At 47.8% G+C, this 17,127-nt stretch overlaps 4 protein-coding genes across 14 annotated transcripts in view; 2 read left to right on the top strand and 2 right to left on the bottom strand.

Annotated features, from left to right (window-relative positions):
* Positions 1-249: 249 nt before the first annotated feature.
* Positions 250-9,088, bottom strand: LOC148391497 (olfactory receptor 2K2-like). Its single transcript, XM_088386192.1, has 2 exons — positions 7,210-9,088; positions 250-779 (listed from the first exon to the last, which is right to left on the bottom strand). Exon 1 carries the CDS (start codon positions 8,897-8,899, stop codon positions 7,664-7,666), a length of 1,236 nt encoding a protein of 411 aa, XP_088242318.1. The 5' UTR covers positions 8,900-9,088; the 3' UTR covers positions 250-779; positions 7,210-7,663.
* On the top strand, positions 971-6,045 carry LOC148391498 (sialic acid-binding Ig-like lectin 16). Of its 4 annotated transcripts, none has more exons than XM_088386187.1 (9): positions 972-1,085; positions 1,551-1,646; positions 2,078-2,482; positions 2,637-2,945; positions 3,536-3,796; positions 4,301-4,582; positions 4,677-4,788; positions 4,891-4,942; positions 5,373-6,045. In XM_088386187.1, exons 2-9 carry the CDS (start codon positions 1,595-1,597, stop codon positions 5,646-5,648), a joined length of 1,749 nt encoding a protein of 582 aa, XP_088242313.1. In that variant the 5' UTR covers positions 972-1,085; positions 1,551-1,594; the 3' UTR covers positions 5,649-6,045. The 4 variants fall into 4 exon arrangements, with proteins under 4 accessions (XP_088242314.1, XP_088242313.1, XP_088242312.1 ...); XM_088386186.1 differs by having other exon boundaries at positions 2,075-2,482; XM_088386188.1 differs by lacking the exon at positions 3,536-3,796 and having other exon boundaries at positions 971-1,085; positions 2,075-2,482.
* Positions 6,174-16,732, top strand: LOC148391496 (B-cell receptor CD22-like). Of its 6 annotated transcripts, XM_088386169.1 has the most exons (20): positions 6,174-6,320; positions 6,520-6,559; positions 6,675-6,757; positions 10,905-11,024; positions 11,109-11,135; positions 11,490-11,557; positions 11,687-12,079; positions 12,165-12,437; positions 12,517-12,774; positions 12,914-13,186; positions 13,390-13,683; positions 13,872-14,159; positions 14,283-14,546; positions 14,659-14,697; positions 15,026-15,098; positions 15,176-15,265; positions 15,459-15,483; positions 15,856-15,926; positions 15,999-16,044; positions 16,209-16,732. In XM_088386169.1, the coding sequence occupies exons 4-20, from the start codon at positions 10,906-10,908 to the stop codon at positions 16,278-16,280; spliced, it is 2,673 nt and encodes an 890-aa protein (XP_088242295.1). In that variant the 5' UTR covers positions 6,174-6,320; positions 6,520-6,559; positions 6,675-6,757; position 10,905; the 3' UTR covers positions 16,281-16,732. The 6 variants fall into 6 exon arrangements, 5 of the variants coding, with proteins under 5 accessions (XP_088242295.1, XP_088242296.1, XP_088242292.1 ...); XR_015860668.1 differs by having other exon boundaries at positions 10,905-11,135; positions 15,459-15,487; XM_088386170.1 differs by lacking the exon at positions 11,109-11,135.
* Positions 16,407-17,127, bottom strand: part of LOC148391495 (myelin-associated glycoprotein-like) — a 5,563-nt gene continuing 4,842 nt past the window's right edge. For 2 of the 3 annotated variants that reach the window (XM_088386171.1, XM_088386172.1), the window contains one exon: positions 16,407-17,068. In XM_088386171.1, coding sequence (XP_088242297.1) covers positions 16,778-17,068 — 291 coding nt within the window. In that variant the 3' untranslated portion in view covers positions 16,407-16,777. The remainder of the gene's footprint in view (positions 17,069-17,127) is intronic. The other variant, XR_015860669.1, reaches the window with a different exon arrangement.

Genomic DNA, 17,127 nt, shown 5'->3' with positions numbered 1-17,127 from the left:
TCACTACAGTGAACTGGCGTGCCTACGGTAAACGAGAAAGCTCAATTCAAATAGAAGCTTTGCAAGGTTCTTTGTGTTAACTTGTCACTGACGCAGCAGATCTTGATTTTTATTTTTGTAATTTTTTTGGTCACTCACACACATACACACATTCACACCGCCATTCACACCGTCATATGCGGGATTCGAAATCACGGTGTCGGCGGCACACAAGACAGGCAAGTGTACCCCTACAGTGTAGGGGTACACTTGCCTGTCAAAGTCATTTTTGATTTGCGCGGGCCGCATTGAAGTCATAGCTTCTTTCGGAGGGCCATTATGACTGTCAACCCAAATCAATGTATGAGCTCCTCATATTAGATCCAGTAAAAGCTGCAAAACAAACGGACAAATAACGCGTTTTCAAAACAGACGAGTCAAAACTGGTCAAATATTTAAAAAAAAGATATGATTAAAAGTGAAGACAATTTGCAATTCTTGTAATGACCCACGAATTGGATGCACAATTTGTCTTCGTGGGCCACCTAAAATGACGTGGCGGGCCGTATCTGGCCCCCGGCCGGGCCTTGACTTTGAAGCGGTGCCCTACACCATCAGCCACTCACTCACTCCCCTGACGCAGCAGCAGCAGCAGCAGCAGCAGCAGCAGCAGCAATAGCGTTTCAAACTGTCATATTTTTCTCCTTTCAACAATTGGAAGATGTCATGACTGTAGCATCGGAGTGCTCTCAGTTCCCCGCCGCCCCTGAAGGCAGCACTTTTGAGAAAATGTGTCTCCCCTGAGTAGAAAACAAAAAGTAGTTACAAGTCACCTTGCACACCTCGATTGCGTCATATCGAGTACATCTAAAACATCGAGGGTGACAAAAAGATGTATTTGTGAATAAAAGCAAGAGAGCTGAAGTGTAAGATAAGTGTTTAAAACAAACATAAGGCCACAGTGTCAGCATGAGAAAAACTTTTAGGATTGCGTTGTCACATCCTGAAAACCTTTGCTATTGCACAAAGAGGGTAAAAACAGTAGTTGTGAGGGGAAGTACTGCTACAAGAAGACGGACGACAGCTGAACACACGCATATACCGAGGTATGTTCCAAAAAGCTTATCTTTCGGTGTTAGCAAGCTTCAACTTCTTTTCTTGATGTGATAGTCTGTCTTCAACATTGTAGCAGGCACGGACAATGATGTAGGATTGGAACCTTTTTCGTTCGTTCGTTCGTTCGTTCTTTCTTTCTTTCTTTCTTTCTTTCTTGTTATTGTTTGAACCTTTAGTAGTCCTTTTCAAAAATGAAGTTGCGCAATACATTTCCAAAAAATCAATTCATATGTATTGTAGCTTTTCATTTGAAATCGAACGACTTCATTCCAAAATGTCTCATCAATGTCAAATCATCAAACAAATATGACCAAATGTATGTGTGTGAGCGAGCGAGCGAGAGAGAGAGAGAGAGAGAGAGAGAGAGAGAGAGAGAGAGAGAGAGAGAGAGAGAGCAGTGTACGTCATATAAAGTCCCAATGATTGTGTACGTTCACATGTGAAACCTTTGTCAGGAAATTAGCAGAACTTCGAGTTGGCGCAACAGTCTGGCTTTAGGATGTGCTTTCTCACCTGGGCTGCTTTGTTCTTCCATGTGAGCGACTACACAGGTATGAAAACAATCAGTCACTACCCGATGAACTGATTTGTTAATAAATAGATGGCAAAAAGTCCAATCTCACCATTGTGCACAGCTAAGCCGAGCAGGCGGTGACCACGCAACTCTTTGAAAGCTTGCTTGCTTTCTTTCTTTCTTCTACGCTTTGTGCCAGAGTCTTGATGTCAAAGTTGACCATCAGTCAACTTTTCAAAAAGCCATTTTCACCTATCTACTACATGAGTCTTCATGTCAAACTTGCTCCAACTGGATGTTGGCTCAATCATAAGAGAATGAATGCAATGACTTTCAAACCCCTTTCAGCCTGTATTTGAAACCGAACTGAAACTCTTTTGTTTTTGCTACAGCGATTTAGTAGTATTTCGACAGCATCAGATGGTTTGGATGTTTTCAAATGTTTCTGGTGGTTTTATTTGGAAGCAGGCGCCTCACACAGCGGCGACTTCTGCGAGAAGGGCTTTTGCGTCAGCCTCAGCGAAAGCCAAATTGTGTCCGAGGTGGGACTCTGCGTGGTCATCCCGTGCTCCTTCTCCTGCACCTCCGACTTCGTGCCTTACAGCTTCGTGTGGTTCAAGTGCCCCGAAAGCAAAAGCACGTGCAGCGACACGGATATCATCTTCCACTCCAAGAACAGCGGCAAAATTCAAGAGCGCTTCCGGGGTCGAGTTGGAATGTTGGAGCCCGACGTGCGTCGCAGGAACTGCAGCATCGTGATCAACGACCTCACATTCTCCGACGCCGGATCCTATCAGCCGAGAGTCAACGGCTTGCTGCGGTCCAAGTTGGACGGATTTACCTTCCGACGACGAGTGTCGGTCACCATCACATGTAAGTGTCAAAGGGACCTCGCATAGGTATAAGGAAACCACCTGATACAACATGAGATCATTTCCTTCTTTTCATTTTCACTGAAATCTTTGCAAGCGGCAAATTGGCAATGAACTTCAATCCGCTTCACCTCACGCCGATTCAATTGGATCAGCTCTCAGGAAACCCGCTGTGCTGCTCCCCAAGATGACTGCCGGTCAAGCAGCGACGCTCACCTGCGTGGCCCCGGGCCTCTGCTCCACCGCCTTCGTCCCCACCATCGATTGGGCGTGGAGTCGAGCGGCAGACAACGACACTCGCCCCACCGACAGCGAGCTGGATTTCGGGATGGCTCCTCAGGGCTACTATTCAACTTTGACCTTTAACGCCACCGCCGAACACCACGGCCGCGGCGTCACTTGCGCGGTCTCCTTCTGGAGAGTCAACGTGACCACGGAGATGACGGTGACGCTGAATGTTAGCTGTGAGTAGCGCACATTGACAACTTGCTGGCCTTGTTTCTGCAATTGAATCCAATGGATGGATGGGATCATTTTGGTGGTCTTGAAGCCACGAATAGACAGACCATTTCACTCCTTGGCAGCGACCAGTCGAGTCAGCCGTTCATACCTTCACGAAAGGGGCTGCTTTCCAAAGAGAAACAGGAAGTAAACACCACTGTGACACGGACAGCAACAAATTCGAATCATTGTACTAGGTTCATCTTGTTTTTCCTTTTTCATCACTTCACTGGTTCTTTTATATCAAACAAATGATTTTAGGTGCATTACCTGACATGTTTCGGCGGGTTCTTCCGCCTTCGTCAGAGTGTCGCTGATGTGGTTGTGACGCGTCTTAATCATTTAATCATTTGTTTGATATAAAAGAACCAGTGAAGAAATCATACAATCAAAACACAATCCAATCCAATCCAATCCAATCCAATCCAATCCAATCCAATCCAATCCAATCCAATCCAATCCAATCCAGTCCAGTCCAGTCCAGTCCAGTCCAGTCCAATCCAATCCAATCCAATCCAATCCATGCCATGGTTGACCTTTGTTTTCCTCCCAGATGCGAAGCTTCCATCCATTTTGGGGCAGACGACATTGAAGAGAGGTGACACCCTGAGTCTTTTGTGCAACGCTGACAGTTTCCCGCCCTCTTCCATTACTTGGAACTATTCCGACGTGACAAACGTGCCGCTCGGATCACAGTTGAAGCCGAGTTTAGCTAGCGCCTCTCTCGTCATCCCCAACGTAACGGCGGCCCACTCTGGACGCTACGAGTGCGTAGCGTCAAACCGTACGGTGCACGTGGATGTGATGGTGACATGTGAGTAGAGTGAAATTCAATTGAATCCAATTGCTTTATTGTCACTCAACGCACTGTGAACTGTGACAATCAGTTGGGCAGCTCATGCATAGATAAAACGGTATAAAATACAGATCAAATGGGATACAAATAATAAACAAGAATCAAGTCTCTACGTTTGAGCCGCTCCTAGATGTCACCATGTTTAGTCGGTCTTGAGAGATCTGTCAAAATGCGTCCGGCGGGCGCTCGGGGAGACAGACGGACGGACGGCTTGGAAAAGGGCTGGCGGTGAAAGAGTGAAAAGCTCAGGCTAGCTAGCAAATTGTTTGACAGTTGCTGGAATTTGAAGGAGATAGTGTACTCCAGGTTCCTTTTAGATGAAGTGATGTTATTCATGTTGGAATTCTTAATATAGCCAGTTCTCCACATCTTGACAGGGGATTTTAGCGACTTGCATTTTTGGGGGTTTTGTCACCGTTCATCCATATAGCGCGGTTTCACGCTAATTGTGTCCTCGCGCAGGGTTCGCAGGGATCGTCAACGGGTCTGGTTGTTGGCTCCGGGGTCAGCTGTTGACCTGCGTGTGCATCAGCGGCGGGGTCCCGCGACCCACCATCACATGGCCGTGGCTGGCCAACAGGACGGTCCGCAGCGCCGTTACTGCCCTTTCCGACGACAGCGTCAACAGCAACGTCACGCTAATTGGAGGCCATCTCAACAGCTCTGCCGTGGAGTGTGTGAGCGTTCATAAAGATGGCGAGGACAGGAAAATACTCAACCTTCAAATAACATTCGAACAAGAGGGTAAGAACGGCTTTTAAGTGGAATGCGTCATTTGTTTCGTTGGAAAAATGTACTCCTTTTCAGACGTTATGGTAATCCACCCCTTTTCATTCAGACCAAGCGATGACAAAGGTGGTATCCATGCTTCGTCTGGACGTCTTCATTGCATTTTTCAGCGGTGCGCTTGTGTCTGCTTTGTTGTGCTGGCTGGCCAGGACCTGCTGCAGGTGCACAAGCGTCTTCTTTTCTTTTCTTTTCTTTTCTTCTCTTTTCTTCTTTACCACTTCAGTTGGACACATCTTAACATTTGTGTCCATGTCTCCTTCCAGTAAAGCAAAGAAAAGCCCCGGGCGTTTGGATCTGGAGCCGTTGGCCTCACAAGTACGCTGTTCATTTAACAGCTAAGACTGGCAGTTTTGTTTTACGATAGAAATGAATGGCAATAGAATTTGCTTTGCTATCTTCCAAAAAAAAAGGTTAAGCAGCATCAAAAGTGAAAATTGATGAGATCAGCGCGCTCGTTGCTGGCTAGCTCATTAGCCAGCAGCTAACGCTAGCAGATGATATTGCTCGGGGGTTTGGTTTCCAGAGTAAAACCATTCCTAACTGTCAAACTAGATCTAGCTACAGTGTCTAGAAAGAATTCCAATGAAGGGTTGCCTCGAAATACTTTCAAAGGCTCTTTTAATTGAGCAGCTCACACGAGTTCCTAGTTCTCGGAATACTTGAGAAGGCAATTGTTTGGAAGAGGGTGATGACATTTCAGGTGGACGTTCTCTCTCTCTCTCTCTCTCTCTCTCTCTCTCGTCAGCAATCCAACCTCCAAAATGTTGGGCGCGAGGAGGACAGCAAAGCGGAAGTGGCCTACGCCAGCATCAACTTTTCCGCAATGAGGAGAAACAACACCAGGAGAGTGACAACCAATCACCAGGGCACTGAGTATGCTATGATCAAAACCAAGGAGGATGGTGACCAATCACTAGAGCGTAAAGAAGAGGGGGGAATGATGGTGGAGGATGGAACACAATGCATCAGTGACAAGCAAGAGAGGGATGAGAAGGAGGAGGCCTTGTACTCAAACGTGTGATGATGTCATGAACGGTCGGTCGGTCGGTCAATCTCCGCTGTGCTTTTCAACAGCAGCCACCGCAAAGCAACAAAACAAAAAGTCACCGGGAAAATGTTCATTAAAGTGTATTGAAGACGACAATGCACAATTTATGTCCTACATGTGTTTCGAAACACTTTTTAGTTTTCATTTGATAGCCTTTAAAAGCCGTGTGATACTTGTACGACAATATTGAATTTGGTTTAAAAAAAAAGAAAAATATCATGAAATTATTACAGACAATCAAGATAAGTGGTACAGACAATGGATGGATTTTTGTTATTAGGTTAGATCAGTAGATGTGCTTTTCAAAAAGTAAATGCATACAAATATAAAATGATGGATTATTATTGGATATTAAAATGTATGAATTCTATCTATCTATATATATATATATATATTTAAATCTGTCCTATAACGTGAATATTTGTGGGATAAATGTGTAAATAATATTCAAACAATGTGGTTGGAGAAAACTGGATGGAAAATCGTCAGTATATTTCTTTTCATTTTTGATCTCTTGATTTTGTTTTATAAAAAGAATAATGTTTAATACAGGTTTTAGTTTTGAGTTGCCAAATGTTTCTAATGGATCTAACCAGATTGTGCAGGTCAATTTGATGGCGTGTCCCCTGTGCTGCTCATTTACAGGTAGACTTTATGTTCAAATTGCATTCAATTCCTGCAACAATACCTTGCACTCATACATTCTTCCATTTAGACATGACAGTGAGTGAGTGAGTGAGTGAGTGAGTGAGTGAGTGAGTGAGTGAGTGAGTGAGTGAGTGAGTGAGTGAGTGAGTGAGTGAGTTTAAACTTTATTGGATGACAAGAATGATGTTTCCGACAGATCTGGTAGGGCTGTGGAGGTGAGCGTCCAACATTTACAGGTAAACATTGTATGAAAATGATGCTTCCTACTGGGATAACTGTGCATTCGTGTGTTTTTCTATTTCTTCCCTCCTAACATGATCTCACATGCATGTACTGTGTGTTCTTAAACAGATTAAGCTTCTTTGGATGACGAGGTTCTGCTAGTAGGACAGACACACCTAAACAACTCCAAAATCAACCGCTGCGCTGTGACGGTAAGGAGACGCTTCTGTTCTATGTAGTTATGATTCATAAATGATATCAGTGATTCTCAATCGGTAGGTGGGATTCCAGCAGCAGGATTGGGGGAAAAATAAAACCCCTGCGTCTCCTTGGTGTGTTTAATAAAACACACTTTCAAAACATACGACTAATTCAGAGCAATACATTTTCTTTATTGTTCTTGAGGACATGGTAAAAGGGTTCAATTATACACCCGTTTATTTGCAGACATTTCATCCACAAAAATCGGAGTCATGAGATGAGACTATCATCTTTCTATAGTTGGATGTTTGCATTCGTATGCACAGACCTCTACGAAATGATAAAGAGAGACGCTTCCACTCGCACACAAAATAGGGGCACGGAACAGAGACAGAGCGACCAAATGCGGCACGATCCTTTGTTGACAAGGGGGAAAGGGGAGGTAGAACATTGCTGGACTTACAATCTGGCTGGTGCAGCTGAGCAGCAGAGCACAGCGCGTAGTCGGAGGCAGGCAGGCAGGCAGGCAGGCAGGCAGGCGGGCGGGCGGGTTTGGTGGTGGAGGCAGGTTGGAGAGGTGGTGGAGGCAGGCGGCGGGCGATCAGAAGCGTGCTCAAAGGCCGAGCGAGTCGTCGGGGCGGGCGGCGATCAAAGCGCGGTCGGCAACAGAGCCGGTTCAGGGCACGAAAGCGCTGGCGGCAGGGGAAGCAGACAAAGTGGCACTGGCACAATCCACAGAGGTCAAGTAGGGGACCTAAGGAGCTGTAGCAGGTGCGGGCAATTCCTTGATCGGGGCTTGGCTGGAAGTCAGGTGACAAATGGAGACAAGTGCATGCACGCACGGCCCTTATTGGAATCAAGTCAAAACAGGCACACAATCTCAGCACAACAACGCATGTACTATGTATTTGCACATTTCATTCCAGCCCATTTGCCATAAGTCCAACATGATTGGAACGAAAGAGTTTCTCCACGTGCTTGCGGATTTCTTTCAGCTTCAAGCCGTATACGATCGGATTGAGCAGAGGAGCGTACACCACTGTTTGTGCAGTCATAATCAGTTGCACACTTTTGGGAAGTACTGACCCCAGCAGCCCGATGACGCCGTCGCATAGGACCAAACCCACAGTGGCGATTAAAACAATCACATGCGGTAAACACGTATCCACGGCTTTTTTCCAGGCTAGACTGTGATAGCGACTAACTACGAATACCTTGACGTATGTGAAGAGGATGAGCAACACGGGAATGAGCACCACGGTCGAGACGGCAAAAAAAGTCCACCCCATAATCGGCAGTGGTAACGTGCAGTAAATCTTCATCACTGTCGCGTTGCAAAAAAATCCACCTGAAGTCAAGCTGCAGATTTTTTGTTTGGAGTGCATGGAAATTGTCACCATCATCACACAGGCTGGCAGAAACCAGGCCAAAGCCAAGAAAAGGCTCACCCTTCTTGCGCCCATGACCGAGGCGTACCGAAGAGGCCTGCAGATGGACACGTATCTGTCGTAAGACATGACCAACAGCAACGTGATGTCGGACGCACCTAAACTGTAAAAGAAATACAACTGCACCAGACAAAAGGACAAAGAAATGCTCTGCTGCTTAGACAAGACGTCCACAAAGAGTTTGGGATAGACGGCAGTGCTGAGAAAAAGCGAGTTGAGGGACAAACATGCAATGAAAACATACATGGGCTCATGAAGGTTCCTGTAAATCCAGACCAGACAAATAATGGTGCCGTTAGAGCAGAGGATGAGAATATACATTGCCAACAAGAACAGAAAATAAACCCATCTGTACGTGGCCACGTCTATGAAGCCATCCAGACTCAGCATTAGCGTGCCGTTCCCTTCCATCGTGACGCAAGACACGTCACCGGACGAGTGAAAGCCACGACTCGCATCCTCTCCACTTGTGCTTGTCTGCCGGGACGCCAATAAGAAGATTGGCGTGGGTCCTGGGCGGCCGGCTGGGTGGCTGGGGACGTCCTGCGATTGGTCGTCTCGTCCGGGAGGCGTTGTGGTTCTGCTCCTTCCCTCCCTTTGTGGCCTTCCGTTCCTCAGAAGGCGCAATCCCACTTTGACCTTCTGGTCGTGGCCCACTGATATGAAAAAGCGTCCCGTATTTCTTAGGTGGTTACCTTGCTTCATTATTTGCTTGTGATGGAAGGCTTAGGCCTCCTGATGATGAAGTACAGATATGCTGACTTGTTCCTGTCTGATGTCACTGACAGTTGTCATTCAGGCCAAAAATCGGAAGCCACTGAAGTCGTCGGGCCTTCCTTCCTTCCTTCCTTCCTTCCTTCCTTCCTTCCTTCCTTCCTTCCTTCCTTCCTTCCTTCCTTCCTTCCTTCCTTCCTTCCTTCCTTCCTTCCCCAAAGTGTGCGACTTGTTAGGACTCTACAAACGGGCAATCTTCTGCTCAATCGACATTGTCATTAATGTGCTTTTGAAAGTTTCATAAAAGCATGCAGTAATAGCACAAATCAATCGATCACACCGCACCTATTGATTGGCCATTTGGCCGTGCTCGCTCGCTGCTGGGCCCATCTTGGCCAACTCGAGGCAGTGTAAGACAAAACAATGATACAAAATGATTCCTAAATGATAATAATACAACAATATGGCAGGCACTACTATGAGTTGCTCTTTGCAGAATATAAATCAGGTGACTGATTACTTTCTGTTTCCGTTTGATCCATTGCAACAAACACTTAGCTTCACTGTTCGCAATGATGTGAAAATGCCAAAATCTTGGAGAAAAAAAAAAAAATCAGTGGAAGGTGATCCCGCGAGTTCCAATCTGCAAATATGCTCTTTAGTATTTACTACATTGAAAATGAAAGTTACGTTATGATTTTAAACACACAAGGTGCATGTAAGTGAGACAATGACAATAAAGATCTATTCTATTCTATTCTATTCTATTCTATTCTATTCTATTCTATTCTATTCTATTCTATTCTATTCTATTCTATTCTATTCTATTCTATTCTATTCTATTCATACACAAGCACCCGTAAAAAATTTTTTCAAAAAAATCCCGGCGCCATGATAATCTGTATGTTTGTGCGTGTAACGCATGAAAAACAATCTCGGCCTGAGGGAATAACTAATGATGACCCAGCCCAGTGATGACTGTTGTTGTCTTTGTCAGACGCAATTCTCCCGAGACTTTGACCATCAGCTGTCCCCTGAGAGCCACCTTGTTTTTCCACCATCCTTGCATCACTCTCCGCTAACATCCCACGGGATCAATCAAGTAGCTTACGCTCACTTGTGTGCGAAGGCCATCATTGTGTCAATCACAAGTGCGCAAGGGCTCCTCGACAATTACTAGTTCCTGGCTCGTTGTCGACTTTCACGCTCCGTTCGTGCCACTGCGGCCATTTTGTTTGAAACCTTTATGGCAATGAACCAATGTCAAGTGACAGAGCTGTTTACTCGCCTGCAGCCATGGTGGATGTTCTCAAAGGCGTGAACCTGCCGGAGAGCCTCAAAAACTCCACGGAGCTCAACCGGTTGTCGGCGATCAAAGACGCGGTCGAGGACCTCCTCATCGGAGGGCTCAACTTGGCAGCGATAGGCCAACGCTCCGAGGAGAAGAGGGCCTTCACGGACTCCCTTCTCGGGGTGTCTGCCGGTGACCAAGGGGCTGCCTGCTCGTCGTTTGTTTTGAGTTTTTCCTTGCCCTCTTGGGAGTTTAAGAGCAGGGGATGTTTGAGAATATTTGCCGTTTTTCACATGTCCTGAGTGTTGTTGTTAGTCACCTCAATGTTGAACAGAGGCTGTGATTCACCCAAGTCAGATTCCTTGGAGTTTTTTTCTTGCCCTCTTGGGAGTTTAAGATCAGTTTAAGATCAGGGGATGTTTGAGAATATCTTTTGTTTTTCACATGTCCTGAGTGTTGTTGTTAGTCACCTCAATGTTGAACAGAGGCTGTGATTTACCCAAGTCCAATTCCTTGTTTGGCACGCTCAAACATGGCGAATCAAAAAACTCTTGAATCTTGAATCTTGTTGGGCACGCTCAAACATGGCGAATCAAAACTCTTGAACTCTTGAATCTTGACCGTTGCTTTGATGTGATGCAATAAGGCTGCTTTCTTTCTTTCTTTCTTTCTTTCTTTCTTTCCCTGTTTGTTTGTGATACAAAGGATGAAAGGCCTTTCTGTGCTGTTAAAAATGCTGCGAGCACGATGCAAGTCATCAGTTGCAGAACCTGCTGACGTGCGCCATCATCACGTAAAGATTAGAGCCGCCCGCCAGCCCGCCAGGTATGTCATCAATCTTTTTGATTGCGGGCTCTTCTCACATGACCGTGTGACGCGTCAATTCCACGCAATCGTCTTTGAGTGCAGGATTCACAGTCGAAGGAAACGTGAGAGGTAAGAGTGGACTTCCTTTCATCTTTTGAAACGAAAGCAGGCTGAAAGACCTCCACCTGAAAGCCCCCGACCGACAGTCGTTTGTATTTCATCCATTTGAACCAGTGTGGCAACACTCCAAATAGCTTGTCTTTGTGCTCTACTCAGTTGAATGTGGAAGTTGCAAATCCTTGTGTTTTCATTCCCAATGGCCCAACTTCATTTGGAATTGTCATTGTCGGGGATTTCTTTCTTTCTTTCTTTCTTTCTTTCTTTCTTTCTTTCTTTCTTTCTTTCTTTCTTTCTTTCTTTCTTTCTTTCTTTCTTTCTTTACAGGTGCGCTTCACATAGTGTATGTATTTTTCCGATTTTCAGTGTTGCCTCCAGTGGCGGAATGAAGCACCGCACGTTGATTTTCTTGCCGCTGGCATATCTCCTGACAGGTAGACACGTCCATTTCTTTGCTTCCAATATTTTTGCTCCAATGCGGTCTTCCCGATGGGCGTCAATAGCCAAATTCATTTGATTGCTCCGTATGTGTCTCACTGAAAGTGGTTTTGCGTGCGCCGCAGCTTCTCAGGGCTCGGACAGTCCTTTTCAAGTGACGAGCCAAAGCGCCGTCCTCAAGGAGGGCTCCTGCGTTGAACTGTCCCTGACATCCAAGCGCCCTGTGCAGCCCACCGCCTGGTTTTGGACGAAAGACGCCAACCGGAGCGCCTCTCAGGACAACGGCACCGTCGTCATCCTCAGCTCCGACAGCCGTCGGGCCGTCCATCCGGACTTCGCGGGCCGCGCCAAAAGCCGGGGCTCGCCGCCTCTTCGCTGGCACTCGGGAACGTCACTCGTGGTCTTGATGTGCGACGTCAAGAAAAGTGACAGCGGCAAATACGCTTTTGTATATCAGCTCCTGTCGGTGGCGAATGTCTCGACGTGGGCGGAGGTTTCGACCCGTGTCACCGTGGAAGGTAAAGTGGCCATTGGTGGCCGTGATTTGTTGTCGATGAATTGGAGAAACGGATGAATTTGGACTTTGATTGCTTCTCTTTGCAGACAATCCCTGCCCCATCTCGTTCCCGCCCATGCGCACCCTGAAGGCGAATGAGCGGATGAAGCTGACCTGCCGCACTGTGGCCACGTGTACCCTCCCGCTACAGTTTTTGGACGACAGCCTGGCGTTCCCGTTGAGTGAAAAGCGGCAGGTCGGCCGTGAGCTTTCCGGCACGCTCCGGCCCCGTTGGCAGAATGACGGCAAGAAGATCGCGTGCCAGACGCGGGGCAACACCGACAAGTATCTCAGGAAATACATCACTGCCAAGATACTATGTAAGAACTGGGACGGACGCTGAATCCAATGAGGTTTTTTTTCTTCGAAGGCCCATTTGGTTTCATTGGCTTTGTTCAGACGGCACCAGAAACGTTCGCGCAGGCTTCCCTGAAGGTGTCACGTTTTTCCGAGAAGGCGAGAACATGACGCTGGTCTGCGCCGCCGACGGAAATCCCGCCCCCGTCTTTAAGTGGTACAGAAACGACCAAGAGCTGCCGGCGAGGGAGGCCAATTGGACCGTGCCGTCCGTGAGCACCCGCCACAACGGAATGTACAAGTGCCTTGCCAAAAACGACTTGGCGACTGGCGAGTCCACTTTGAAGGTTGACATCCGATGTGAGTGGGTGGGTGGGTGGGTGGGCGGTCGACAATGTGAGTGGGTGGGTGGTCGAGTGAGTGAGTCAGTGAGTCAGTGAGTCCCTTGATGCTCTTGTACGTCCGTCTGGCCGTCCATTCAGCAAAAACGTCTTTTCAGACCCGGCGACCGTTTCTATCGGCCATTCCCGGACCACGTACGAGCAGGGCGAGGCCATGACGCTGTCGTGCGACGTGAAGCGAGCCAACCCCAAGGCCAGACGCTTTCAGTGGACCAAAGACGACCACGACCGATATATGGCCGACAATAACGAGTACACGGTGTTGTCAATGCAGCCCGAGGACGCGGGATTGTACAAGTGCATCGCCTTCAACGGCTTGGGCTCAGATGGCATGTTCTCGGCTCCGGCCCAGCTCCTCATTCACGTGGAATGTGAGTCCCTTTTGTGTGTCGGAGGAAACGTCGCTTCCATTTTTAACTTCAAGGATTTCAAGGACTCGTTTGACGTTTCCTATCTGATTGTCCCGCATTTCACTTCAAAGTCGTGTGCCAAGCTGTTGCGGGCGGGCCCACTCACTGCTCACCGTTGTCGGCGTCAAAGAACTTTGACGAAACGAGCACCTTTGGCTTTCCAGATCGCCCGCGGAAAACCTCCCTTCGCATGAGGGCTTCCAACAGCACCGAGCTCCGAGCGGGCTCCTACGCCGTGCTGCAGTGCCGCACCGACGCCAAGCCCCTCCCCTACCGCTACACCTGGTCCATGGTGGAAGACGGGCGCGAGCGCTTGTCCGGTTGGTGGAGCCACTACACCGACTCCTACTTGGAGATGGTCAACGTGCTGCCGATCCACAGCGGCTGCTACGTGTGCGGCGCCACCAACAAAGTGGGCGCCGGCGACCGCAGTCAACCGCTGTGCCTTCAGGTCCTGTGTGAGTCGCTCACACAGTTCTTTCTTTCACTTTCAGTAGACACTACATTAGGTACAGAGCACGCCTATGGCCATACATGGACGGAAGAGCCATTGCGTTGGAATCTTTTTGGAGAAGCCAGCCTGGTGTTTTGTACGGACACGTGTCGAAATGTAATCTCGTCTTGCCTCTGCGTCATGCCATTCCAGACGGTCCAAAAAACATGGTGCTGCTCATGCCCGACACGGTCACCGAAGGGGAGATGGTCTCCGTGAACTGCACGGTGGAAAGCGTCCCGTACTCCATCGTAACCTTGAGCGGGATGCCCGGTGACCAGTCGTCCGTGCGGTCCGACGCTAGCGACGGCGCCGACGAGACGCCGCTGACCACCCTGTCCTATAGCTTCCGTGCCACCCCGGCGCACGCCGGACTTTACACCTGCCAGGCCATCAACAGCCAAGGAAGACAAAGCATGGAAAAGATGTTGAATGTCAAATGTGAGTCCGGCCAGCTTTACTCATGACATAACGGGAGGGGCGGGTGACACCAATTCAACGGATTGATGGGGAAGATTCCGATGGATTTGACCGCAGGCCCTACCTTTCGTTTTCCTTGGACAGATGCTCCTCAAGACGTGGCCGTGAAAGCTCATCCTTCTCTGATGGTGGCCCAAAACCGGACGGTGACGCTGCGCTGCGACGCCAAATCGTACCCGCCCGTCGCCTCGGTGACGTGGTGGAAGCTGAACGGCAGCGGCTATCAAAAGGAGTCCCACGGTCAAATCTTGACCTTAACGTCCGTCACGTTGGACAACGCCGGCTTCTACGGCTGCACGGCCGCCAACGAGATGGGCTCGGCCAGGTCACCCCCGGTGGAGGTCCACGGTGAGTTGGGTGTTGATGTTCAATGGACCGTATCGAATGATGTCATGCAAATGTATCGTTGGTATTTTGTTGGTAATATCATCATGAATGTATGAATCCCTTTCTTCTTTAGTCCTCAGAGTGGAAGAGGCAGCCGCGACATTTGATACAGGTGGGTGGGTAGATGGAGGAGTCCAAAAGTCTGACTTGACAATCGTCTTTGTGCTGAACGTCAAACAGGGAAGTGATAACAAAAGGACAGGCTCCAGTGGGAAGGTCAAATCGATCAAATTCTTGCTGCTGCAAAAAGATCAAATTCTTGCTGCTGCTGCTGCTGCTGCTGCTGCTGTTTTTGCCATGGTTTTCTTGGCTTTCGATAATCAATCGGTTATCTGATTTATCGGAATGGACATTGGCCAAAAAGGAATCGCTTCTGCTCGACCTACTTGTAAATGAAGGTACGACTGCACCTAATGTTGTGTCTATTGTCACCCCCGCAGATTTCTTTGTGAGGTTCATCGTCCCCGTCATTTGCGTGATCACGGCTGGGGTGTTTCTTTTCATCTACTGCTTGTGAGTCTCAAAAGTGGACCTGTCACTGAACTTGTGATGAATTCCTCCCTAAGATCTTTTTTTCCACTCACACGCAGGAAGATGAGAAGAGTTTGGCATCGGAGACATCAGGGCATGATGAACATTGTAGCTGATCTCCAGAGCAACCAGTTGGGTGCAGATAGCGGGTGCGTTTCTGACGTCTCTCCGCTAGAGATGGTTAATGGTTAGGGTTTCAAACTAGGCTTTCATACTAGGGTTAGGGTTTCAACGTTGCCTTTCGAACTAGGCTTAGGGTTTCGGTGTGCCAAAAACCTTTATTGTCACGTTAACGCAGTTAACCGCAACTGACCACCAGTGTGCTTTGTCTACTTTCTGCAGGTACATCCTGTTCTCTGCTGAAAAGGTGAGTGAGTAAGTCATTTACCTTACTGTGGTTTGGAGCTTGACACAGATGATTTTTTTTTACTGTGCTGGATAGCTGGATGATTAAAGATTGAAAAAAAGGGAATGTCTTTTTAGGTTATGGCTCCAAATTTCGAGCAGGCTTTCTGTGGTGGCATCAAAATAAACAAAAAGAAAATAATGGATTGAAAAGGATGGATGGATGGATGGATGGATGGATGGATGGATGGATAGACGGACGGACGGACAGACGGACAGGGTGGGTTGTATGGGTGGAGGGAGGGATTGATTGGTTGGTTGATACTTTTACAAAATAAGAATATTATTTCTCAACGTCACCACATATCACCTGAGCTTGTGTGCGCGTGTTCAGGATCGATCAGCGACCAACATGCTTTACGAAGGATCTCTCAGCGATGACTACGTGTCCCACACCAAATACACGTAAGAAGTGTATCTATGTATTTAATGTTCATCCATTTGAAGAAAAAGACACATTGTCTTTCCTTTGATCAGGCAAGGAAAATATCCCATGCACGACAAAGAGAAGCACCTGAAACAGGTAGACACTTTAGCAAACATCACGGCATGACCACTTGAGTTGAATTGACATACAGGGATCATATGTATGTGGATATGAAGCGCCTGCGCACGCACACGCACACGCACACGCGCACACACACTTACCCCTCCTGAATGTCATGTGACACAGATACTTGTTCTCAGGTGTGCACGTACAAGCGGCGTGACGACAGCAGCGACGAAGACAACATCCATTTGGCCTCCTTGTCAATCTGACCGCGCCCTGCCATTCCAGGTTCTTGTGGCAAAGCAGCCCTGAATCAATTGTTTCATAGGACGTCGGTTGCATTTCTTTCATCATTTGGCTTGTGTGTTAACAGAGTGTCAATAAACGCCACCGAGTTTGGTTCTTGAAAACTTTATAGGACATTTTGCGACAGAACTGGAGAAAGGGGGGTTCTCGAAAGAGAGCAAAGGAGGCGAAGAGCTAAATAGCTCAAATTCAGCTTTCCATTTGCCAAGTGTAAAAGCAGAAAAATGGGAAATGACAGCCATTTTTCCCATCTATGTCTACTTTTGAAAGCCTGTACAGTTCCAAGGTGTACATTTTGTTACTGGCAATGCATAAAAGAAGGAAGAAAAACAAAATCTAATTCTATAAAGGAACAAACAACGGTTGACAAGAACAAAAGAATTGTCAAATCTTGACAACTCTTTGCCTTTCCACAGTTGTAAATCCAACCAAAAAAAAGGTTATCTAGAGAGCATTTAAGTCACTCTCGGACTGTCGAGGCCGCAACGTCTTCGCCCGCCACTTCCTGCGCAGAGGGAACATGCGCCATCTTTTCCTCCTCTGGTTGCGTCTTTTCCTCGCTTTCGCCAGCGGCGCGCAATCGGATCTGCGCGTACTCTCCGGTGACGGAGGAAAGTCCTCGGATCTCGTCGTGGTCCGGCGACTTCCGTTTGACCACGTTGACGTGGGCGTAGTGCAACTGCTCGTCGTCCGGGGACGCCTCCTTGGCCAAGTCGTTTGCGTAAACGGCGTTGACGTGGGAAGTGTTGCTCTGAAAGCATCCGTAAGTAGAGGCTTTCATTTTGCGCCATTGAGTGGGAATGGATGCCA

The sequence above is a fragment of the Syngnathus floridae genome, chromosome 10 (genome assembly GCF_059516105.1).
Source record: "Syngnathus floridae isolate MCC-2025c chromosome 10, RoL_Sflo_1.0, whole genome shotgun sequence".
In the NCBI taxonomy this organism is placed as follows: domain Eukaryota; kingdom Metazoa; phylum Chordata; class Actinopteri; order Syngnathiformes; family Syngnathidae; genus Syngnathus; species Syngnathus floridae.
The sequence above is the reverse complement of the archived record's forward strand: the minus strand, read 5'-3'. Positions and strand labels throughout refer to the sequence as shown.